This window comes from Meles meles, chromosome 8, assembly GCF_922984935.1.
Source record: "Meles meles chromosome 8, mMelMel3.1 paternal haplotype, whole genome shotgun sequence".
NCBI lineage: Eukaryota > Metazoa > Chordata > Mammalia > Carnivora > Mustelidae > Meles > Meles meles.
In genome coordinates, this window is record NC_060073.1 from 56,720,843 (window position 1) to 56,747,095 (window position 26,253).

Sequence of the window (26,253 nt, forward strand, 5' to 3'; positions counted from 1 at the left end):
ACCACTCTTGCGTAACTCACTTCCTAGGATTGTCACCCTCTTTATGTGGTCTGGAAAATAAGAGATCAGAGACTGAATTCAGACTGCTTGGGTTCAAAATCTGGCTTAATTGCAGTTAGTTGTTAGTTGTCTTATTCCCCTCTGTTCTCAGTTTCATAATATAAAACGCAGATGATATTTCTTATTTTATAAGGTTGACAGGGAATTGAGAAAAATCACGGAAAACATCATAAAACAGTTTCTATAATTTAAGAAGCATACAGATATTTCTCATATTTTTGCACATCTCAGAGTTCATTGGTCTGTGTACTTGCCTGTCAGAAGAAGAAACTTCATTTAGTTCCTCAAGTTGAAAGACATATTGGCTTCTCTTGAGTCTGTAATCCAAGGGTGAAGGCACTGTGATTTCATCCACTTTTAAATTAAGATCTTCAGAGATATCCCAGACCACTTCTCGTGTAACTGGGTTTGGTGGACTCTCACCAGAACTGAGATAGAATGGTTCCTCCATGATCCCAATCCCATCAATATGATGATGTCGTTGTGTTCCCCTCATTAATCTCCTTTGGGACAGAGAAACAATTGTGGTATTTGGGATCCTTCAGTACAATAGAAATGAACTTGTTCTGTACTGCCACTAAGAGACAGCAAAAATGAAGAACAATGTATATCTTATTTGAGTTAAAGGAAGAATTTCTATTAGGCTGTTCAGTGAGACAGTCATCTGGTTTTGCCCCGAGAAAGACAATAGAAGCTGGAGATACTGAAGCAGAGATTCCTGGTTTGGTGGGCTTCTAAGTTTCCTGCATGTGAAATTACTAGAAAGAATTAGAGAATTTGACTGAAATTTGGGTGATAGCTATACCAGGGTGGACCCTCGTGAGGTTGGAAATCAGATAAGTTTGCTGATCCCCTAGGCTTTCTGGGGGCACTGGGAGGATTTTAGGTACTCAAGCACAAGGTTACTTTCTAACTGATAGATAATAAATAGATCATAGACAGATAGATGACAGATAGATAGATGATAGATAGATGATTGATGATAGATGGTAGATAGATGATAGATAGATAGATAGATAGATGAGAGATAGATAATAGAGTCACTCCTGCCAAGGTGATATGAGTGAGAACAAAATGCAGCTATTGTCAAAAATTCTGATTCATCATTGATTTAAGAAAGGCTGTTCCCAGAAATTTATCTGAATGGCTTGCCTTGAGCCCATAAAGAAAACAGCAAGAGACTAAAATCTCTAACTGCAACATAAAGGACTGAAGCACAAAGAAAGATGGAGCTACCGATGATACATTTTGATAGGGCTATTAGGCTATGCAAACACCTGAGGACTGAAAGGAACTGTACCTCTCATAATGGAGTCAGGGGACAATCTGATAAGACCTCCCAAGTGACCGAGGACATCAATAACTTTGTATGATTGTCTTCCTTCTGTATTTTCCCCTACTGCTCCTCCTGGCTTTACAGAATTGTCCTCAACCTTATGTTTTTTGTCCATTTCATCCATTTAACACTCACCCCAGCCTTGGTGGTTAGCCATGCTGGAAAAATCTTGATCCAGCACAAGGGACATAGCTCCTGATTGCATGATTTGGTCTTATTTATCTCCACCTTCTGAAGGCTTCTTTGACTCAGGGAGGCTATGGTGTGGCTCAGAGCACCAAAGGTCCTAGCTGTTCAAAGGAGGGGTGAATTTGCAAATAAGATCCCTGGGGAGACTGGTACATATAGCCTGTCATATCAGAGTCTTCTCATAAAGCCTGGATATTTTTTAAGGCAGGAGAAATATCATCACTATCCTATAGTAAGTTAATATCTGCCCAGTTCTCAAACAAACAAACAAACGAACGACAACAACAACAACAACAACAAACACATGTAGCCATAATGTGTCAAATGCTTGGGGAGGGAAAGTGCAGAAGAAAGGGGGTGACACAGGATGAGGATAGACTGGGAAGAGATACACCTTGAGTTAGATTTTGCATGGCTTCCTTTTCAATTCCTTCCTAATTCAATACCACATATTACCTGCTCTCAAGAAAACAATCACTCTGCTTCATCTGAATTTCTCCACACTGACCTTGAGCTAGAGTCTTTATTTCCCTTTGATGGTTTATGACTTTGTTAGGGTAAGTATTTGTCTTTTCTCTTTTGTCTAATGAGGTAAGAAGATAAGCTACTGATTGAAAGATCCAACATTCTTCTCCTATAACACACTGAGGTAATGACATGGTGGCCCTTTAAGCTGTTCCTCTTTACTCCCCTTCACTCAGGCCAAGTATCTAAGTACCTAGGGAAGGAAGGTGCAAAAGGATATGTGGAAATGATTGGGTTGGGAGAGACTCTTACAAATTACAATAGCATTTCCTCCCAGGACTGCATTGTCATCTGGAACTACCCAAGACTAGGGTATATCTGAGCCATGGGAAGATAGATTTCTAAGGAAGAGTGGACAAAGTGGACTCAGATTCACTTCAACTGTACTCACCAGGCAGATCTCATAGAACTGTAAACATCTGAGTTATCCCTCCCTCATTCTAGCCCTGAATATCTGACTCATTGGTATTGAACTATAAGTACATATTCAGAGCACAATTCTATTTAAAATTTCTCTGTGACTCCTTTCATGCAAGTTGGTATGTAAATTAGTTCAAGATTTTTAGAAAGTAATTCAGAAGTTTAAAGAAACATACATAATCTAGTGCAACTCATAGAGTTTATACTCTATATTAGAATTTATATTCTATATTCTATGTTTATATAAACTCTATAATACAGGGTTTATATTCTATAGAAAATAAAACAAATTAAAATGAAAGAGATATAGATTCGAATCCCAGGTCTGACATTTACTAGCTGAGAAATTTTGAGTAGATTGCAATGGGCAGAGGAGCTGCAGGAGGCCATGGACAGAGGCATGGATACTGAGGCAGCAAGGGCATTTCATTACTTGGTAGAGCCAGTCCATGGCTCTGGACTGGTGGGGATTTCTAGGCACAAGTGATGGCGGCCTGAGGGTCTTCAGAAATGACTGGAAGTTACCCAGTCGTGGGGGGAAGGGGGCCTATGTTACTGGGAGGTGACAGTCCCAATGTCCAAGGAAAGCTAGTGAGATCCACATATACACATATCAGTGGTGAGGAGATTTTTTTCAAGAAACTAAATTTAGTAAAGGTAGGTAAGCAAGTGCATAGCACTTAAAACTTAATCCACTCCCCTCATTGTGCTTTTCCCAAGCGTTAAAATTTAGTCATGGAGAATGTGCATTTTGAGACTGGATCTTATGGGTTAAATCCCAGGTCCTCCATTTACTAGCTGTGTGAATTTGGGCAAAATAATACCTTCTCTGAGCCTCAGTTTTTCATCTACAAAATGGCAATGTTATAATAATATTATTATATTAATTATATTATATTAATAATAAGATAATAGCACTTGATACAGAAGCTCCTTAGCAGAATTAAATCGGATGACGTGCTTGGTGCTCTGTCTGGGACCAGACAAGGCCTGGGAGGTTCTAGATCACTGAGATGCCATAACTCCACATATTGAAAGTTGGCAGGACCAAATAGCACATAGAACCAGAAAACTGCCCAAGCCACTCACACAGCCCAGGGAAGCAGCCACTTGCTGGGGGACCTTAGGGCCTGAGGGAGGCAAAAACCAAACAATTCCAGAACAAAACCATAAAAAAGAGTACGGAAATAAATAGAGAAATGTGAAATGATTGCCATGAATTATAAAACTTGGGTGCATATACACCGGCTTGCACAGAGAAGTCACAATTTGTTTCTGCTGTCTAAGTGAAATTATGTTTCCCTATCATTATCAAGTTACTGTGGTCTCTTTATAACTAAAAAGACGTTCATAGTTCAGCAATGCTAAATTAAAATAACATGAGTCAGCATATTTACAATTTTTATTCCATAGCTGCAGACATAGAGTGAGCAGTTAGATTTAGAAATAAATTACTGGAAAAGCACAGTGAAGTATGTGTGCTTGTGGGTGTGGGTGTGTTGCAAGAAGAAGATGGTGAAAGGAGAGAAATAATTTGTATTCAACAGTACTTCTAAGAATGAATCATAAAATTAATGCTGGTAAAGAGGAGAGAAAAAGGAGAAGAATGGAGAAATGCGAGAAGGTAAGAAGATCAACTCATTATAAATGCATTGAAAAAGTAGAGAGATTATTGAACTGGGATTCACAAGAGTGAAAATAGAAGGTAATGGGTCAGGAACTGAATGCCTAAAATTTAGATTATTAAGAATTTGTGTGAATTTGTGGAAACAGAAATTTTATCATGTTTATAAGGAATGCAGCAGTTGAGGTAGAATGGGCAAGATCTTTAGAGAAAAATTCAGAGTACTGAGAGTCAGGTTCTTCCAATTTTTTATTATGGCATAACAAACTACCCCCAAAAGTAGTGGTTTCATACAATTTATTATTATTGCATGATTCTGTAGATCTCCTGGGATCACACATGCAGTTGTTTGGGGTCTCTCTTTCACCCTCTTTCTCTCCTGAGGCCGCAATCAGATTGTGGATGGAGCTGCAGTTAATTCTAAGCAACTGATGCAGTTCATTCCAGCTGATGACTAGTAGCTCAGCCAGGCTGTTAAGCACATGAACTCTCTGAGATTCAAACAGGATGGTGGCTGTTTTCTAGGGAGAGTGTCCAAAAATGCAAATAACTAACCAAAGACACCAATGAAGAAGATGGAAGTGTTCTTATGATCCACCCTTGGATATCCTGAAATGTCCCATCTATCACATCCGTTTATTCAAAGTCATCACTAAGACCAGCCAAGATAAGAGGGGAGTGGAATTACACGGCACCTCTTGAAGGAACAGCAAGATTTCTATTGCACAAAGGTATATAGGATGCATTGTATGGTTTTGGCCATCTTTGGGAAAGAAAACCAGCAACTGTGTACCCTTGGCCATAATAACACAGATCTCATTTACACACAAAAACAGTCACAAAACAAAACAAAAATAAAAACAAAATATGTTCACCTCTTCCTTAAAATTCCCAAGGTCTCATTCCTATTACTCAACTAGTTCAAAATCCAGGATCTCAACCTCTTTAGCAGGGCATTTGTGAAGAGGAATCCTTCAGTTCAGGTCCTTTTGAGCAGATCACTGAACGCAGTTCCTTTCAATCTGAAGACCTGTGTAGTCAAGAAATAAGAAAAAAATCTGTCATCTATACAGCCAACAGACTCTGGTGATGCTGAGATGAAGAGCTGCAATTTATCCTCATGTAAAATATTGGGAGAGTCACATTACAGTCACTAGTCCATTATAGTTTCTAAAAATCCAGGAGGAGGTTAATACTACCGGTTTCTTAAAAAGCACCCAAGCCGACTCCTACTCCCAGGGAATCATTTTCCATAGCTTTTGTCTAACCTGTGGGCAATAGGCTTTAAACTCTCTGTCATCTTTGCTGCTCATTCAGTAGTGTCCTGTGTTTACCTCTTGAGTATTTTTCTTCACCTGCTTCCTGCCTAGTGAAGTTGGAGACCAAAAGGCCCTTTTTCATTTTGCATTAACTGTCCCTTTTAGTCAAAGTTGATGGTGCTTACCTCTATACCTTTCTCTTAAAAGCTGTGGTTATTTATGAATCTTTTAGGGTTTATTCCTTTAGACAAGAATGTACCCCCAAATATCTTCCAGTTTGCCCCCTGTCTGATTTAGCCTGAAAAGTTATGGTTCCTAGAAGTTTCTAGTCTAATTGAAAAAATTAAATAGGCATACCCTTAAATATTTTTCTACTCTTAGCAAAGGATTTTATAGTCTCATCTTAGACATGATATTATACCCTGAGGACATTTTTTTCCCCTTTGAGAGTCTTTTGTCATTTGGAGAGGCTTGGGGAGATTTCTTTTTCATTTGATTTTAGCCAGCCATGACTCCTTTGCATTGACTCTAAATTACACTGGAACACTGAATAATTTTACTTTAGCTTACATCTATCTGTACTTGTCATCTGTTTAAAAATAATGTTGATATTTTCAGTACTCGGCTTCACGATCTCCTTGGCCAAATATGCATCAATTAATTAGGCCTATTTTCTGCTTTCCAAGTTATGGTATTTTCAAACTTCCTACAACTTCATGGCACCTATACCTTTTTCTCTAGCCTCAAATAACAAATTTCTCACTGTCTTTGGCCTCCTTTAACAGCTTCTTTTAGGCCTTCTTAGCTTTTGCTTGCTGTCTATGCCAAAGATAATGCTACATGTTTTAGGTTTTTTTACACCAGCAACCCAATTTCTGCATCATTTATCTATTGCTGCATAAATAGCCATTCCCAAGTTTATTAGCTTAAAACAGTAAATTATGACTTCTTGTGGTTCTATGACTAAGCTTCGATTGGTTTTGTAGTTTTCTCTTTGAGACACTCATACATTACTGAGAGAGGCCAATTGAGCACACAGCTGAAATCTCAAGATATTTTACCAACATGACTGGTAGTTGTTGCAGAGTGGTGGCTGGGATCTCAACTGGAGTCCTCACCCAGAATATTTAGACGTGGCTTTCCCATTTGCTCGGGATACTTGTAGCTCAGGGTTTAGGTTCCAAGACGGACCATACCAAGATAAAACATTTAGAAAGACCCAAATGGAAGCTGCAAAGATTTTGGTGGTCTAACCTCAGAAGGCTCAGAATGTCACTTTCACTGCATTCTGTTTATCAAGGAGCTCCTACTGAAAGAGTGCTCTTTTGCTTTTCTGTAACCGCTTGGCTCCCTCAATACAATGTTAGTTGGTAACCTCATAACAGCTGTTTCTTAGCAAGATAGGGCACTCCCTGCAAACAGCTTTCTCCTCATAACAGCTGTTTCTTAGCAAGATAGGGCACTCCCTGCAAACAGCTTTCTCGTAAGATATGGCCTAATACCTGATCACGTAGGCAGGGGGCTGCATAGTCACGTAGATAGGATACTTTTCTGCTGAATCCTAAGGCCTAAACTCCCCTCTTTGTTTCCCTTTCCCGCCTTTCTCTTTGCGCGCGCGAGTCTCCCAAAGCCAATCCGTATACACCAAGTATGCCTTTTTCAAATGTTCAAATTGTCAGCCAATCAGCTCCGTCTCATCCAAAACTTGTTTGTACCTGTCTATAAAAACCCTGCACCACTCCAGCCTGGTGTGCTCAGCTAGCAGGAGCTGCTGACCACCCGCAGGTGCCCGCGCTGCAATAAAGAACCTCTTGCTGTTTGCATCCTGTGGCAGTGTTGAATTCTTGGGTAAGGGGATCCGTGGGTCTTTCACTACTTTTTACCCAGATCCAACTGTAACGGGGAAATGGCAAGTTCACACTGCAGAAAAGTATGGGAGATGAAATATTTTATATGTGGCTATCTTTAGAGACTACCACACAAAGAAATTCATGGGTCATCTCTGCGTTCACTAAAATCATCATGAGAAGAAGTTTTAGTGCCAGAAGTGAAATCCTTCAAAGACTATAATAAGATAGAAAATTGATAATATATTTTGATGATACGATATTTACAGTTATGGAATTTTAAGATGGATCACTAATACTAAGCAAGAGGCAATTATGGGGAGCATGAAAGACAGCTATGTTACTTCCAAGCCTAGGAAATTACCACAAGAACCAAGTGTACGGGTATTTCAAAGTACCAGCACTTTTCAGATTTGGAAGGATCCAAAATTTCTTAGGTGTCAGAACCACCTAGAGAGCTGTTAAAGAACACAGAGGTCCATGGAAGTAGGATAGAAGCCGGGACTTTGCATTTCTACCAAATCCCCCAGGTGATTTTGGTACTCATCTATGTTTGAGAACCATGCTTTTCGATGATTAATCTTCCTGGATGATTCGTAAGGATGGTAATCATTTGCTGTTAGCTTTATCAACTTTCATCTGGAAAGTAGCCAACAAAAGTAGCTAAAATTGTTAGACCCTTAGTTATCTCTTTTACCCTGCTAATTAAGAAAAATATTCTATTTTTCTCTTCCACATTGTATATAATCAATATTCTATCCCATAAGTCTTGGAAATCTATCTCAAAATGGGATAGAAATTTCCTTCTGATCTCTGTTTTCAAGCAGACACATCTTCTTCAACTTTTTTGTTGCCTTTCTTGACATCTACCTCCTTACTTTATCTTACGAATTCCTCTAGCACATGGAGGACTTTTAGGATTTCATATGTATTTAAATCACCATTATAGATATTTTAGCTGTAAAAAAAATGAAATGCATTCCAAAGTCAATATAGTTACCTGTTTCCTTTCCCAAGCTCTCGGTCTCATGTCACTGGTTCCCTTTAGGGAAGAGGAGTAGGATGATTTTTTCCCGAATCTGCTTGGTCTTCACCCCATAGATGATTGGATTGAGTGCAGGAGGGATGGCTACATAGAGGTTGGCAGCCAGTATATGGAAGGAGTGTGGAATATTGTGACCAAAACGATGAGTGAGAACAGAGGACAGGGCTGGTGTGTAGAACATAAGAATGACACAAACATGGGAACCACACGTGTTGAGAGCTTTCTGGCAGGCATCTTGGGATGGAAGGTTAAAGATGGCATGGAGTATGAGAGTGTAGGAGATGCCAATAAGGATCAGGTCAGATGTAACAGTCAGTATAGGTACAGCAAAGCCATTCCAGATGTTGATGGAGATGTCCGCACAGGCGAGCTGGGCAACACCTATGTGCTCACAGTATGTGTGCGGTATGATGAGAGTTCGGCAAAAAGGGAGTCGCTTTAATAGGAACACACATGGGAATATGATAAAAAAGCTCCTGTCAACAATAGCCATTTCAATCTTAGTAATAATCTGACGGGGGAGAATAGTGGTATATCTTAGGGGGAAACAAATAGCAACATAGCGATCAAACGCCATAGCCAGCAGAATGGCAGAATCCATGGCAAAGCTGTAGTGGAGAAAGAACATCTGAGAAAGACAGGCAGGAAAGGTGATTTTCTGAGGACCTAGCCAGAAGATGCTGAATGTTTTGGGTACACGTGTATTAGAAAGGATGATATCTGTAGCAGCCAGCATGGAGAGAAAAAAGAACATGGGCTCACGCGCTCCATGGAAATAAGGTAGAGAAGGACACTGTTGCCTGCCAGACCCCCAAGGTAAATAATAAAGAAGAGAATCCCAATCCAGACATGGAACTCCTCCAGCCCTGGGATTCCCAGCAGGATGAAGGGGCCCAGATTGAAGCTGCTCAAGTTGAATGAGGCCACCATGGTCTTGGGCTGGATACGTCTCATAGACTGAAAATAAAAATATCATAGCTTATTGTTACAGTGATTGACAGTAACCATCTAAGACTTCTTCAGTGTTATCCCCCACTTTCAGCTCTGTAAAGTGATAAACTATCACTTGTCCCTTCTCTTTACTAATCAATACCTGACAAAGTTTTCATTACAATTTTAAGTCATAATAGAAATGATATAAAATTTTTTTTTTCCCCAGAAACACAAATCACATAACTCCTGTCATAAAATTTTAGACCTGCCCAATTACCAGCAGCCCAGGAGGTTTTCTAGGAAAATAGGTGCCCAAAATACAGTTTGGTGAGAGACAATGACTAGTTAGGGATTTGGAACAAAGCTCACTGTAAAGTCCCAGCCCTGGTGAAGTGGAATAACAACTGAGGGGGTTAAACAAATACATGTCCCATGTCTAACACCAAAGTAGACCATGCAGTCTCTTTTCTTTTTCGCTCTTTCTCCACAACAGAACAACTGCCTTGGTTCTTATCAGTATTGTAACAAAGTTCACCAACATAAAGAGGAGACAAATATTCTCCTCTAAAAGCTAAAGTTGAGGTGATTTACTCTGCCTTCAGATATTCTCAAGTCGGAAAATTTCTAAGAGAAGACACCTACCAAGAACTCACTATGTCAGACTGGTCTCAAGGAAAGAACAGAACCCTCCTCCCCTCACAGAAGATATCTCAGCAAGGGCAGCCCAGTCTCTGGATAAAGTTATACCACAGCATTCTTGCCCCAGTCTAATCTATATAACGACTCACTCTTGTGAGACTTCATTGAAACAGTTGTGTCCTTCCTTCAAACTTCTTCTGTTCGCGACATGATACGCAAATCTTTTTCTCCAACTTCAGTAGTCACTCATTTTTCTTTCTACTCTTCTTGAATATTGATACTCTATAGTGCTCTATGTATGTCTGCTGCTTTCTAAGTCAACAACCTCCACCTGGGTGATATCCCCAAATGCCATGACTTTGTGATTCCTATGTTTAAGATTCTGATGTTTGTAGTTTTGAAGCTATTTCTCTCTACTCAGGTTGAAACTAGCTACCCCATGCTGCCACCTTCGAAATGCCACAGGTGTATCCAGTTCAGCATGTACCAAACTACCCTACTTCTCTTTCCATTGCTCCAAATCTGTTTCTCTTATAATATTTTCCAACTCAGCAAATGATAGTATAGCAGTTTCTCAATTTGGGTACCTCGAAATTATCTCCGTTCGATTCTTTCACACATAGTCATCTCACTCATCTTCCAAACAAGCTCATGTTACAGGAGCTCATTCCCTAAGGATCTTTGTCTTACATCCTCTTACTTCTGTGCTTGCATTGACTGCTCTCTCCCACATGTTATCATCTCCCATCAAGACCTCTGCATTCTAACTCAGATGCACCAATTTGCCTTAAGCAATTAAAGGCAGATGTGATGTAAAGTCTGTTCCAACTAGAAAGAAGAGAAAAATGGAAAGACTATAATTTCAGATAGGAAGAAATGGCAAGGCTGGTAGTTAGCAACAGAAAATATCCTCGGTGCTCAAATCTAGGTGGAGTCCATTTCATTAAAAATAGAGTTATGGCAGAGGCCAATGTATAGAAAAGCCTCAGCTAGGTTTCAGATCCAGAATTTTGGTTCCCTATTTACTGCCAGAGAATCATGTATAGGCCACCTTGCCCACATCCCATATCCCCTACCACAGATATACCCAGATAATATCTAAGGAAGAAAGGACAAAATGGAAATTAGAGGGACAAACTACTGCAGAGAAAAGATAATAAAACAGGAAGTAATAAATTCCATGAGAAAAGCAACACAATTAAAGATTAATCCAAATGGAAAATATGGAATTCCATAAACATTTATTCAAAGTATTCTTACAGATCACTAAAACAAAGCCCTTTGATCAAGTGGCACATTGACAATGGATATGAATAATAAAGTCGTATAAGAAGAAATTCTAATGTATAATACATACGTAGGATATTCTCAGTCTCATAAGTAATTTAACTCAATAAAACATGAATGATGAGGCATATTATCAATTAAGGAAGACTGAAAAAGACTAATGGTTTTATTGATAATATGTGAAGGGTCTGAGGAAATAAGTTGTCGCAACTATTTTAGAAGGGTTTGGTGTATAACATTCTTAGATAGTAATTTGCCAATGTGTATAAAAACATAAAATCCAATATCCATTGCCCCAGAAGTTCCATATAGGAATGCTTCCAAATACACAGTTATTTAAAAAAAAAAAAAAAAGACAGAAGCTATTCACAGCAAGGATACCTGGGTAGCTCAGTGAGTTAAGCATCTGCCTTCGGCTCAGGTCATGATCTGAGGTCCTGGGATCAAGCCCTGTGTCGGGCTCCCTGCTCACTGGGGAGTCTGCTTCTCGCTCTGCCCCCCAACTTGCTCCTTCTGCCCCTGGTTGTGTGTTCTCTCTCATTCACACACAGGTGCTCTTTCTCTCTCTCAAATAAATAAATAAAATCTCTTCAAAAAGGTATTCATAGCAGCAAGATATATAATATGAAATTTGATTGAAATTAGTATGAAAAATACAAATTGAAATGCTGGCACCATTTAATTTTTAATATGGGAATGATTTTATCATTTACAGTATGTTCATACAGTGGAAGAGTATATAGCTTTGAAAAAGAATGAGGTAAAGCTATTGTGTATAGGAATCAAAAGATGACAAAATAGTGCTGGCTTCTCCAGCACCCGTACTGAAATTGGAATGATACAGAGAAGATTACCTGGTAATATAATTAAAGGGTAAGATAATTTCAGAATATTTTCTAAAAGTAAAAGCTATGTAAAGAAAATGTTTTAAATGATAATAAAAAGAGGGATTATGCCATTTATGAGTTAAAAATAAAATGGCATGATTAACTTGAATATATGTATTAAATGCATAAACACATAAAACAAATTAAACACATGAATAAATTACATAGTATACGGCTGGCTCAAGAATGCATATGGCAAGGAGCAGAATTAGTGGCCCTAAAATTGACTATAATTTTTGTAATACTATATGCAATTGGATGAATGAGCATCAGTGAGAAAATACTGGATAATCCCAAAGTAGCTTGAAAATTATGTGTTACTTATTAAAAATAAATTATGGACCCACGATTCACACCAAGTAAAATAAAATTCCTCAAGAATCAAAAAGATACATGTAAATTAATAAAGCCACCAACTTATATTAGAAGTGTATACACCTCGGGGCACCTGGGTGGCTCAGTGGGTTAAAGCCTCTGCCTCTGCTTGGGTCATGAATATCAGGATCCCGGGATCCTGGGATCCAGGCCCATACTGGGCTCTCTGCCCAGCAGGCAGCCTGGTTCCTCCTCTCTCTCTGCCTGCCTCTCTGCCAACTTGTGATCTCTGTCTGTCAAATAAATTAAATTAAATCTTAAAAAAAAAAAAAAAGAAATGTATACACCTGAAATGTGTATGAGACTGAGGTTTTTAAGAAACTTATTTAGGTGAATAAATAACCAGCAAATATCAAATAAGACAGTCAAAAAGGTAGATACAGAGTAGAAAATGTCTCAAGGATTCACTAAAGAGCAACACTTCAAAAGTAGTAGAAGCTGCTTTAAGATGCAAAATGTATGGACTCTGAAAAACAGCCTGAGGGTTTTGAAGGGGGGGGGTGTGGAAGATTGAGGAACAAGGTGGTGGGTAATAGGGAGGGCATGTACTGCAAGGAGCACTGGGTGTGATGCCAAAACAAAGAACACTGTTATGCTGTAAATAAACAAATAAAAAAAATCAATATTAAAAAAAAAAGATGCAAAATGTTAGTCTCAAACACATTATCAATTGAATAAGAAATAAGTATATTAAATATCCACAATTGGAAATCAATTACTTTAAAAAGAAAAGAGTAAAAAATACAATCAGTAGAATTAAGTCTTTAAAGCCACAATCTGAACTACATAAACACAAGGATTAAAATGCAGATAAGGGGCCCTTGCCTGGCTCACTGGGTTAAAGCCTCTGCCTTCCCCTCAGGTCATGATCCCAGGGTCCTGGAATCAAGTCCATCAACAAGCTCTCTGCTCAGCAGGGAGCCTGCTTCCCCCTCTCTTTTTTCTGCCTCTCTGCCTACTTTTGATGTCTGTCTGATGAATAAATAAATAAAATATTTTTTAAAAGTTTTTAAAAATCCAAAGTAAAAAGATAAAAGAATTCTAATGACAAGGCAGATACATTTTTAACAATAATGATATTTTGAAATCAAATCTCAGGCTCTGACAAAATATAATGACTTTCAGGAATATATACATTAACAAACATGATTGATGAGAATCATAAAACCTAAATAAACCAATTTATGTAAAATTAAAAGTTTGTCAGAGATCTATCTCCCTCCATATGGTCCCCAAAATAGACAATTTTATCAAGTATGCCTTATATTTAAAAAACAGGTAATTCATGTGGGATACAATTGATTTCTGAGTGTGTAAGAAGCCTGAAAATATTCTAAATTTGTTTTAAAAGCTAGTAAAAATATTTTGTGATATCTAAATATATTCATTTATTCGAACACTACTTATAAGACCTAATATAAGCCCAGATGGAATAGGAACTCATTCTGTAAACAAAGAACCAGTATAATTACTGTAGTGAGGTAGAAAATGACAGCCTAAGTTAATGTAACAGAAGAGCTTAAGGGGTTCCAGAAAGATGAGAGACAGGACTTGCCAGTTGATAGAGGGGGGATAGAGAAGTAGTAAAGGTATGGAAACATCAGTGAACTCTTCCATCTCTAAGAACTTGAAGTCAAGTTTGTCTTATTTTATTTGGTTTCTTGGCTTCTACTTTGTCTCCTGATTTTTTTTAAAGAATTTATTTATTTATTTGAGTGAGAGACAGAAAGAGCAAAACGCACAAGAGAGCACAAGTAGGGGAAGAGACAGAAGGAGAGGGAGAGGGAGAAGCAGACTCCACACTAAGCAGGGAGCCCGACATGGGGCTCAATCCCAAGACCCAGATATCATGACCTGAGCTGAAAGCAGACACTTTAACCCACTGAGCCACCTGGGCACCACCTGTCTCAAGATTTTACGAATAATTTTTAAGATAACTTGCCCATTTATTTACTATCTACTTAGGTAAGCAAATGAATTTTAATTTGAAGACACATCACCTGGTCTTGTGAGCAGTATCCACATTGATAGATCTATTGTTGCGTACTCTCAAAACAAGAATTTGCAAGGAACTCAGGGTTCTCTACCTAACACCATGGTATTATCGACACCCATGTAGTTCCTCAATGTCACTTTAAAGACTTTCAATATTTTTCAATAGTTTTCCTTCTCCACTTATAAACAAGTATTATATTAACTAACACCAGACCCCACATGAGACTATCAAAGTGGAAGAAGCCAGAAAGCCTTCTCCCATATCAAAAGGCAGATAACTTTAGTCCACTGACTACCTCACACACACCTCCCATGTAATCTTCAGCTCTGGGGAATACCCTTGTCTGATTCCTTTTCCTCCTATATTTGGTCTTTGAAGTTTCTTCAGCTTGGCCCATTTTCTATCTTTCTCCAGCTAACCCTCTCATGTACAGCACACAGCAAGCTTTCCTGAACAATATGCAAATTAGGTAACATTCCCAGGTACACTCCTGGCACTCCATATTATCCGATCAGAGTACTTACCACACTATTTTCATTTTATTTTACTTAGCTTTCTTACTTAATAAGTGGTAAGCTTTAAGAGGATAGACACCGTGTCTGCTTATTTCACGGTTCTATCCCTGGATCGGTATCTGTCACAGAGTCTTCAATAAGTTCTTGTGGAGTAAATGCATGGCAGAGGGCCCAGTGGACTTCACACTAATGAACTTGATCATGCAAAGAGTGTCGTGAATACCCTATCCTTCACCCACCTCTCCCTCAGTCTTATATCCTCACGGCCTACCATAATAACACAAGGTGGGCTCCTCCACCTAAACACTGGATAATTAAAGATCTGGACAAGCATGAAAAGTTGCTTCCCATATGTAAATACTTCCAAACTGGATGAAGGCTCCCACCAAACAAACCTAAGCCATCCACTGACACTGAAAGCTACCAAAAGATGATGTGGAAGGAAGGACGCAGCTAGATGTGGGAAATTGCAGCACTTTCCTCACCTACCTTCAAAGACCTATATGCAGAAGAAAGTTGTGGCTTTACATATCCTTTCATGAAACTTCTTAGGTATCACTTACTACACATTCTCTTTAATCTACTAGTTTTAGTACTCTTTGATTACAGATTGCTGAATAGGATTTTACATTTAGCAAGCATTCCACTCCTACCCTATTTACTGGTCTCTGATTGATTGTTGAGCCATTTTCTCCTCCCTCCTAAGGCTAGGAATATGGCAATGAAACATCCAATATCTCTACATACTCTATCTCCTCCAGCACTAAACAAAGGACAGGTTCTTCAGTAATATCTTAGTTATGAAGCATTACAATCCATACTTTGACTTTATTTCTCTTTTTTATGCTAAGTGTGTCTATGTGCATATCTTTCTTCTGCCCCATTGTAGAGAAAAGAATATCCATGGTTGGTTCGTGGGTCAAAAAAGGACTATTTTACGACCCATTCCAAAAAACAACTGTTGGACTTCATTTTGGATTTGTGTCTTGCTATGCTGTATAGGGTGGATATCTTGGTGTTTGCCCACATTACCCCAAACAACAACAGGACACTCATTCATAAATGCATCCACAAATATAAACCCATGCGTACACATACAAGATAAACTAAAAAAAACTCTGAGATAGCATATGAAATTTCAATCTCCATGTGTCTGGCCCCAGTCTGAAATGGTCAATTCTATATCTATCATGACCACTAATGTTTGTTTGTTTATGCATCCATAGCATTTCTGATCTTATAAAAATCATAGAAACATCTTAGGAATATAAGTGGGAGGGGCTCAGAATTAAGCTCCTAATAGACACCTCTCTTTCACACCATTCTCTTTGCATGAGTATCAGCTTTATAATCTATCTGAAGAATTCTGATCTGGTCCTTTCTTCTTCCTTGGAGCCCCTTCTTTCCCCACCTTCCTCATTCCTCCTCACCAGCTCCTTTTCTCATCGGCTCTACTCCATTACTCCCTAATAGTTCTGTAGGCTCACCAACGGCTTATACCTTGTAGATCCTGGTCCCGGAACTGCTTTGCAAAGGCAAGGTGATGATCAGAGTGTGCAGGAACACAGCAGGTGAAAAACATACCAAAGAACAAAAGAAGCAGTTCCAGGATTAGTAAGGACAGAAAAAAGGGCATAAGGGACAGACATAAGACCATGCTCACAGGAGGGAAGACCAACACAGAGCCTGAATGAGTGGAGTGCAAATGTATTTCCTTTGGCATCTCCAGGGATTAAAGACAGGTTAGAACAGAAGGTCATGAGCCCAGAGGACCTATAGGCCTCAGGTCCCACGGCTTCAAGTCATTGTGGGACATGAACAAGGATTCAACCAAATTAATACATTCCCAGTTAGAAACTTACACCTCAGCTCATGTTAGTGGTGGATTAGAAACTTTGGAATCTGTGATGTTAGAATAAAGAAAGTCTGGCAAGAGTCATTCTACCATGTGTCAGCCCAGTTATAGAACTCCTAAAATTTCTTGTGCAGAGACTGTTTCATTCTTCTCTGAATCCCTGGCTGAGGGTACTTCATAGTGGGAAATCAATAAATGTCTATTGGATTGAAAAACATCAGCTTCTAGCCTTATATATCAAAACCCTGGAGATATTTCTGCCTGGGACTGCATCTCTCCAGGTGTGAAGAGGCCTGTCCTCTCAGATACTCACTTCAGTGTTCAGTCTTGCTTGGTAGTTCTGTCCATCTTCCCTCACTGGAGAATCATCATTAACTCAGTATTTAGTCCATTTTTCAGGCTACAGGCTTCTAATCTATGTGTTTAGGACAAATGTCTAACACAAAGCACACACAAATCTTAAATCATAGCAAGCCAGCCAGGTAAGTCTCATCTTTCCAACAGAACCCCAGGTATGACCTCCCATTAGATCCACAAGGACGTCTACTTTCAAAGTCTAGTGGTTAATCATTTGGTATGTTCCCTGTTCTGCTCATCCCTTCCTTTGTGCTCTAACAAAGTACTTTCATTGTTTTGGAAATCAGTTTCTGCCTCTCTAAAAAGGGAAAAATAAGTTAGAAATGTTTAAATTAAAGAAAGGCGCTGAAGAATACGTGGAGAAACAACTATCAATTTATTGTGGGAAAATAAGTCTTTTTCCATGACTCTCCATAATTTTCTCTCTGATTATGCAGAGTTACAAATCCAGGTAGGTGCTCACCAAACAAAAAGGATTTTGTTCATTCACTAAAACTCATTCATTTCATCAAAAACTAATGATGTACTGTATGATGTCTAACGTAATATAAACAAGCAAATAAACAAATAAATCTTTTAAAAGACCTCATTCTTTTCAACTCTTTTATTCAGCAAACATTTATTAAATGTCTATTACAAACTATGTGATATATAAGGGAGAAACCGACACTAAACAACCAAGTATACCACCAGTCATCTTATTAAAGTTGTGCTAAGTCCTACATTGAAAGGTCCATTGTGCAATGAGAATGTATAGGAGCGATACTGCTCTAATATAAGGACTGAAAAGGGAATATCAGAGGGAATTTTTAGTGGAACCTAAACAGGAACTGCCGGGCAAAGAACAAAGAGAAAGCACAGGTAGAAGAGACAAGGAGAAATGTGATACATTGGAGAAGCTGAAAGTAGGCAACTATGGTGGTGTAATTCATCAACAGTAGCATCAGTCTATCTTGTGCAGTCATTATCTCTAACTTCCCCAAAATACAGTGGTAATTTCATTCAGAGTCCTTTTTTTCAATGGACTATGTAAGAGAGACAGTAGGGTTTAGAACAAGTTGAGTTTAGGATAAACAAGACAATGGCTGCAATCTAAACTGCATAGAGAAGGAAGAAAAGAAAAGTTAAGGATAATGACATCAAGAAGGGGTTTCCAATAAAGTCTGAATGTGTATGAAACCTTTATTGAGAACACATGGTGTGTCAGATATTTTCATGTAAAAGGGCATAAAAAGATACCTAGGACTAAGTTTCTGTCTTCAAGGAGCTCATAATGCAGGTGTGGATAGACAAATAAATAGGCAAATAAATATGATGGTTTGTAATTGGGGTTTGGATAAAGCAGCCCTACCTGTGCATCTTCTGAATACCCCAAGGGCTTACAGACATAAAAGAAAATGTCAACACACATGCAGACCCCCCCCCCAACACACAGAGGATCTTACCTCCTTATACGAATTTTACTATTTAATTCTTATTCCCGAATAATTTAACATGTTCATCTTGATTAAATTTATGGCGTCTTTTTCAGTGGAGAGTGTAGGAAATGGGCATTTTTTTATCCTGAGAGTTTCTTAAGAGGAACATAGATGGTTCCTACCCAGCTTTACTTAATACACACTCTACTCACGCCAAGTTGTTGTTGTTGTTGTTTTAAAGAACCAGACACTGAGTATGACACACACAAAGAACATTGCTTCTGAAATTACCTGCTCAAAGCGTCAGGGATGTGCAAATTAAGTGAAAAAAACATAAATGAAGTGTAAACAAATATAAATTGAATGTAAATCTCTGATTTTTACAGAAGATCACTCTTTTCATTAGATTCTTCCATTCCTTATATTGATGCTAAGGACAATGGAATTATTGAGGAAATGCAAGGTGCAAAGTGACACAATCATATGAATTCGAAAATGACCACTCTAGCTTTTTGAGAGAGAGAGGATTGAATGGAGCAGGGTTGGAACTCCTTTAATTAAGACGACTCTGAAATACTCTCAGAGGGACAGATCGTAGAAAAGGACAGAGGCAAGCTCTATGGTCATGATGAAAGTGAGAATCTCATGTATATATCTACTGATGTGACTTATAAGCACTTTGAACCCAAATATTGATTTAATTTTGCTAGAGCATGACATAGGAAAAATCAAGGACAAGCCACAGGTTTCTGGCTTGGGAATTCATTTGGTGGTAGTGCCATCATTCGCCATAAAAGAACACTGAACAGGAAGAGCACTTTTTGTGGAGGAAGTTAGTTTCTAGGTCAGTTTTGGAAAAATTAAGTGGGAGGCATTTGTAAGCCATTCAAGTGGGTAGATATTCAGGAAGCAATTGGATAAAGAATTCTGGATCAGACAGACCTGGTTTTGGATCCTAAATCCACTAATTGTCTTTCTGTAATCTTTGTAAATCTCCATTTCATCTGTGTAATGAATTAACTAATATTATCCTAATTATTTTTATTTTTATTTTTTAAAAAATTTTATTGATCCATTTGAGAGAGAGTGAGTAAGAGAAAGCATGAGAGGGGAGAAGGTCAGAGGGAGAAACAGACTCCCAACGGAGCTGGGAATCTTACTTAGGATCGATCCCAGGACTCCAGGATCTTGACCCCAGCCGAAGGCAGTCACTCAACCCACTGAGCCACCCAAAATAAATTATTTTTAATTAAATTAATTAAAACTTGTAAAATATGGACCAATGGTACTGAAATTTTTCTTGGAGCATGCAACGGAAGAAAACAGAAACAAAAGATAATCAGCTCTATGTAATTTGAGAAGGATAAGGAGAAAATAAAGCAAGTACAGGACAGAGAAGAGGAGATTAATAATGTATAGACTCGGGACTGAAGCTCAAAGCCAAAACGTTGGTAGTTATAGTTGAGAGCATTGATAGCTACTAAAAGAAGGAACACAGGAACTTTTGTCTTTAACTCATGAACTGAAAACTACAGGGGTGAGTTGTATATTAGGAAATATCTAGCCTTTGAAGGTCTCAAAATTAGCAGCAGGAAAAATGTAAGCCTGAGCATTAGTGCTCTTGTGTACCCATCATCACTTTCTTCATTCAAGTGGTTAGAAAACTGAACCAAGAAGAGGCTTGATTTTCTGAAAGTCAGAAGATTTTTCTCTCTTTTCCTCCCTTCCCATACTTTGCTCATGGCGAGAACACTAAAATATCAGGTTAATAGGAGTTACAGCTTTATTTTTATGTTTCCCATCTTACATAAAATTTCACCTACTTGAATTTTACCTCAACGTCTCCTTCAGTGATCCTCCCCACTCATTGTGTCTTCTTTAAAGAGAGGAGAAGAATAAATTTGTCCTGGATCTGCTTGGTCTTCACTCCATAGACAACAGGATTTAGAGCAGGGGGGATGGTCACATAGAAGTTGGCAAACAGGATGAGCACATTTCGAGGGACACTGTGCCCAAAGCGATGAGCAAGGATGGAGAAGGCGGCAGGTGTGTAAAACATGAGAATAACACAGACATGGGAACCACAGGTGCTGAGGGCCTTCTGGTGGGCACCCTGAGATGAGAGCTGAAAGACAGCATGAAGGATGAAGGTATAGGAAACAGCAATAAAGATCACATCCGAGGCAACAGTCATGACAGGCACAAAAAATCCATACCAGATGTTGATGGAGATGTCAGCAGAGGAAAGCCGAGCAACACCTATGTGCTCACAGTATGTGTGTGGGATGATGCGTGTCCCGCAGAATGGTAACCGTTTCACCAGAAACACATCTGGCAAGATGATGAAGAAGCTCCTCACGATGATGCTCACCACAATCTTGATGACCACCTGCGGAGTCAAGATGGTGGTGTACCTCAAGGGGAAGCAGATGGCCACATAGCGATCAAATCCCATGGCCAACAGGATGGCTGAGTCCACTACAAAGCTGAAGTGGAGGAAAAACATCTGGGTGAGACAGCCAGAGAAGGTAATTTCCTGGGAGCCCAGCCAGAGGTTACTGAGTAGTTTGGGCACTGTGTCCGTGGACAGGATGAAGTCCGTGGTAGCCAGCATAGCGAGGAAGAAAAACATGGGCTCATGGAGGCTGTGCTCTACAGCAATGAGGTAGAGAAGGGTGCAGTTGCCCACAACAGCCAGAACATAGATGACACAAAAGGGAATCCCGATCCAGCTGTGGAACCTCTCCAGACCAGGTATTCCCACAAGGATGAAGGAACTGGGATTGTAACAGCTCATATTATATACATGGTCTCTTCAGTCTGGGACCCTCTGGTCTTGGAGCCCTGAAGTCAAATCAGCTGTCAGAATGGGCTAAGGCTGACCGTGGCGGGGGACAACAATTGTCACATTCGGGCTTCCTCTGTCCCCTGGATGTTGGCACCTATAGAACTGACTTGTTATTGTCCCTTTTCTTTGCCAGAGGCCCCACTTTATTTCCTTTATACCTTTATTAATACACCTTACAGCAGGGTTATTTTTGTAGGTCAGCAATTTCATAAATTAAACCTCAGTAACTGTGTCCCTTTCTTAATGTAGATTATGTGGGATAGGCCCAGGCTCAAGAAAAAAGAAAACATATTGTGTGTAAGAAGAAGTAGTTTGTGTACATCAGTAAGGGAGAGTGGGAGAGGGAGACAAGCAGGAAATATTGCAATTATTACATGGGATGAGCTGTGAGTGTTGGAATTTTATACAGCAAATACTATGTTTCCAACAATAGTTTTGATATAATAAACTGCAGGATTTCAGTAGAGTAGTAGAAAAGGATGAAAAGGGAAGGGAAAAGAAAGAACCGATTCCAAAGCTGTGGGTGATACAGGAGATTTGTTGCACAGGGTTTGACAGATGGTTCCGACTAGGAGGGATGCTTCCTGGGATGCGAAAATGAGAGAAGGCATCAAGCAGCAAGTGCGTGGGGACAGGTAAGCAGCATTCTCCTGACTCGGGCAAAGGGCAGTGAGCTCAGAGGATGACTTATGGTCTCAGGGATGATTCCCGAAACCTTGGAGGATCTCTGTTCCCTAACTTGGTAGGGTACAGACCTCTGCCACCAGTGAGTATGACAATGCCTGCATAACGGATATCAGCCAGGGTGACTGGCCTGGACCAAGTCAAGCAGAGCAGAGTCTCACTTCCTAGAGATAAAATTAAAAATAATAAAATAGTGCTGCCTGAATGTTTTCATGTCTGGTGTGCCAGTGCTTGGACCACATCTTTGGACTAATTAGAGCCTGCCTTTTGCACTTCCATTTTAACTGTATTGTATGATCTATTTTAAAGTAATTTTTGCAAAGGGAACCAATAGCCATGAGGCCGGAAGTACAGCATTGAGAGGTCTGGACACCTGGAGTCATCATCCCTTGGCCAGTTTAGAAGAGGTTTAGTTCTTACCCTCTCCAATAAATTTACAAAGTCATTCAAAAAGCTTTGATGGAAAGGAAGAGGGATGTGAGGATGAGTCCCAGCAGCTCTATATTATTGTGTTTGGCAGGAATCTGTAGGTGTGTGACAAGTGGGGAGTAATGGGATGAGCCATATAGGGTTTTTGTGGTATCTCAGCCAGAATCCCAGCCAAAGCTCTATATACCAAGGTTCTCTCACATAGGGGATGATTCTGTCATGGCCGGAGACCTGAATTAGCCAAAGTGAACAAGACATCAAACTGGGAGGAATGTAACTAGATCCCGCTGTCCAAAAGCAGCCCCCTGCCCCAGCCCCAACCATGACTCATCCTCCACGCTCATAAGAACATATGCCCTGAGTTCCATCTTCAGGTCTGACACAGGCTAAAAGCCTGTGGACACTGACTTATTAGAATAATGGAAACAACAGAGTCTTCATGAAATTGTCCTTAAAAGGACGGCCACCTCATCTCCTGTGCTATTAAAAGTAGGCAGACTGAGAAAGCCAGCAAATGTAAAAATTTAGGCTAGACTGCAACTCAGTCTCCTGAAGCACAGAATCCCTGCCTCTGACAAGAAGCACATTTGCTCAGGGTCCCAGGAAATACATTCAAAGGGGAAAAATAAAGTACTGATCATTAAACTACAAAGGAGGTCAACAGAAAACATACACACCAAGGTTTGCTGTTTCAGTCTGAATCATTCTGACTTCATTTCTTTTACCCAAAGAGCTCTTCTTTCCTTGTGGATTCCCTGCTGTATTCCTGGTCACATTAGTTGGTCTGCAGATCAAGTCAGTTGTTTTCTGTGAGGAGCTGTCTTCTTATGGAATCACTGGTGTCAGCAGAACTCCTCTCTCCCAGAGTCATGTCCTCTAGCACAGAGACCCTACTTGGACACTGAGTAAACCCAAGGCTACACTGTTGGATAAAAATCAAAGAACCAGTGTAGCATTTTTCTCTTCCCTAATTGGCTGTAGTTTTCAGCTCACCAAATTGTCTTCTATCTCTTGCTTTATAGGAGTAGTGGAAAATCTCTGTTTAGATGGAAACAAGGAAAATTTTAGGCTGGGACATGTTCCATAGAAGTGAGATGCAAGTTTTTATGCATTACCTTCTATTCCCAGAAGATAGAACTCGTGTTATGTGGGTACCACGATTTTTTTTCCATCCCCAGAGAACGGATGAGGTCAATCATATTAACTCTTTTCCTTTGAGATGGAACATAGCTTGGTGGTTTCAGTAGGCTGTGGGTATTGGATCCCTAGGAGATTCAGTCTAGACAATTTAGAGAGTCGGCTGAGACAGAATTCTCAGAGGCCTGAGAATGTTCCTGTACATGTGATATTCTTTAATTAGTCTATTTGGATAAACTTGTACCAATATTGTATAAACACAAAGTTTTCTAGTCTCGATATTGAAATTTTCAACTTTTTCTTCAAAAAATTTCTTACTCAGGGGAGCCTGGATGATTCAGTTGGTTTAGCATCTGACTCTGGATTTGGGCTCAGATCATGATCTCAGTGTCGTGAGACTGGACCCCACGTGAGCTTGGGATTCTTTTCCTCTCCCACTGCCCTTCTCCCCCATCCAAAAAAAAAAAAAAATTCTTAGCTGTTCTTTGCACTTTGCATTGCAAAAACTTTATAAGCAGTTTTTAAATTTATAACCAAACACACTTTGAGTTTTGATTTTGCTTGCAGAGAATCGGTATATCAATACGGAAATACCTGATACTTTTATAATACTGTATCTTTATATTAAAAATATGATATACTGTATTAGTAATGTAGTCTTTAATTTCCCTAATAATGGGTTTAAAAACTAACTGAAAAAGGTATCTGTATACCCATGTTCATTGCAAGATTATTCATAACTGCCAAGATATGGATGAACGTGCGTGTGTGTGTGTGTGTGCGGGTGTGTGTGTGTGTGGGTGTGTGTGTTGGAATATTCTTCAGCTGTGAAAAATAATGTAATCTTCCCATTTGTGACAACATAGATGGACCTCACGGGCATCGTGAAATATGTCAGAAATATGTCAGAACGTGTGAACTATTCTGAAATATGTCAGATTAAGACAAATATTATATGACCTAACTTATAAATACACAGAATAGACACAGAATAGTGGTTGCCAGAGGCAAGGAGTGAGGGGTGGACAAAATGGGTGAAGTGGTCAAAAGATACAAACTTTCAATTAGGTAATAAATTAGTCTTGGAGAAGTAAGGTACAGCAGGGTGACTATAATTATAATTACTAACTAGACTTCTTGTTAGTTTGAACATTTTGAACATTTGCAGTGTATACAAATATTGAATCATTGTGTTGTATACTAGAAACCAATACAATGTTATATGTCCACTATAACTCAGTTAAAAATACATATACTCTTTTGTTGTGGGATGCAGAATATTTGCTCTTTATAACTATTCTAAAAAATGACCACAGATTCCATGGCTTAAAATGCCACAAATCACAGTAATTATCTTATAGTTTTGTAGCTCACTTCGGCCTAGGTCTAACTGAGCTAAAATCAAGGTGTTGAAAAGGCTGCTTCTCTTCTTGGAAGCTGTAGAAAAGAAACTCTTTCCTTCCTTTTTCTGGTATCTAGAAGCCCCCTTCTTCCATCTTTAAAGAAAGCAGTATTACTTCTGCCCTTCTTCTATATTCAACTCACCTCCGATTCTCCCCTTGAGCTTTCCTCTTCCACTTTTAAGAATCTCTATGATTACATGTGAGCCAGCTACATATTCTGAAATGATCTCCATATTTTAAGGTCTACTGATGAGTTTCGTCTGATAGTCATCTTAATCCCTCATGACTATGTAACCTAACATAATCACAGAGGTTTAAGATGGGGCCATCTAGTGGCGCCTGGGTGGCTCAGTGGGTTAAGCTGCTGCCTTCAGCTCAGGTCATGATCTCAGGATCCTGGGATCTCAGGATCCTGGGATCAAGTCCCACATCGGGCTCTCTGCTCAATGGAGAGCCTGCTTCCCTTCCTCTCTCTCTGCCTGCCTCTCTTGTGGTTTCTCTCTGTCAAATAAATAAATAAAATCTTAAAAAAAAAAAAAGGTGGGGCCATCTACCACACAAAGCTTCAGAATTTGCAAATTATGTTTGCCAAAATAACTTACTGTTCTTGATTAATTTAATTTCTAGTTATATTGACAATAATAGATGCTTTTAAACATCTCATTTTGTTTTGTTCAGGTCTGCTTGCTTCTTAGTGAGTTTTTGCATATTGAAGGTATATTGTAGTGTGCATATATAATGCCTCTTTTCACAAGTCCTGGTGGTTTGCACCATGGATCGGAGGGGCAGATTCCCTCTGACTTTTCTCTTTCTTTTTGGCTTCTTTGGTGTGCTCATTTTTCTAGTTACTTCATCTGACTCTCCTAAACACTCTGTATCTCCTAAGCACTAAGGTATATGTATACCCAGCTGAGCTTAATGTGTTCTCTTCTGATCCTGATCAGCAATCATTTCATGGAATTACTGATGGTCATTGGGACAGACAAATGATTTGTTCAGTTCCTTGGGGCAGAATGTATCTCTATCTTGTCACACCCCTAAGTAAACCACTTCCTATAAATGTAGTTCTAGAAAGTGGTTTGATGCCAGCTTTTGGATGTGTGTGTGTGTGTGTGTGTGTGTGTGTGTGTGTGTGTTTTAAGGTTTTAAGGCAGGAATCCCGTCCCTCATTCTTAGCCTCAAGCA

General features: G+C 39.3%; 2 protein-coding genes across 2 annotated transcripts; both read right to left on the minus strand.

Annotated features, from left to right (window-relative positions):
• Window positions 1–8,291: 8,291 nt before the first annotated feature.
• LOC123949565 (olfactory receptor 52H1-like) lies at window positions 8,292–9,235 on the minus strand. Its single transcript, XM_046017095.1, is given in 2 exon segments — window positions 8,292–9,067; window positions 9,070–9,235. Coding segments are annotated over 2 exon segments (942 nt in total).
• Window positions 9,236–20,431: 11,196 nt separating this feature from the next.
• LOC123948726 (olfactory receptor 52H1-like) lies at window positions 20,432–25,301 on the minus strand. Its single transcript, XM_046015889.1, has 3 exons — window positions 25,211–25,301; window positions 22,131–22,263; window positions 20,432–21,380 (listed from the first exon to the last, which is right to left on the minus strand). The coding sequence occupies exons 1-3, from the start codon at window positions 25,299–25,301 to the stop codon at window positions 20,432–20,434; spliced, it is 1,173 nt and encodes a 390-aa protein (XP_045871845.1).
• Window positions 25,302–26,253: the final 952 nt, after the last annotated feature.

Excerpts from the sequence above, each read along its gene's own strand:
- LOC123948726 (XM_046015889.1), bottom strand. The coding sequence starts at position 25,301 with ATGGAGATCATTTCAGAATATGTAGCTGGCTCACATGTAATCATAGAG. Across the intron at positions 22,264-25,210 it reads GCTCAAGGGGAGAATCGGAG|GAAGTGAGACTCTGCTCTGC; the intron begins GTGAGTTGAATA and ends TTTTATCTCTAG. Across the intron at positions 21,381-22,130 it reads GGGAACAGAGATCCTCCAAG|AGACCATGTATATAATATGA; the intron begins GTTTCGGGAATC and ends CCCAGACTGAAG.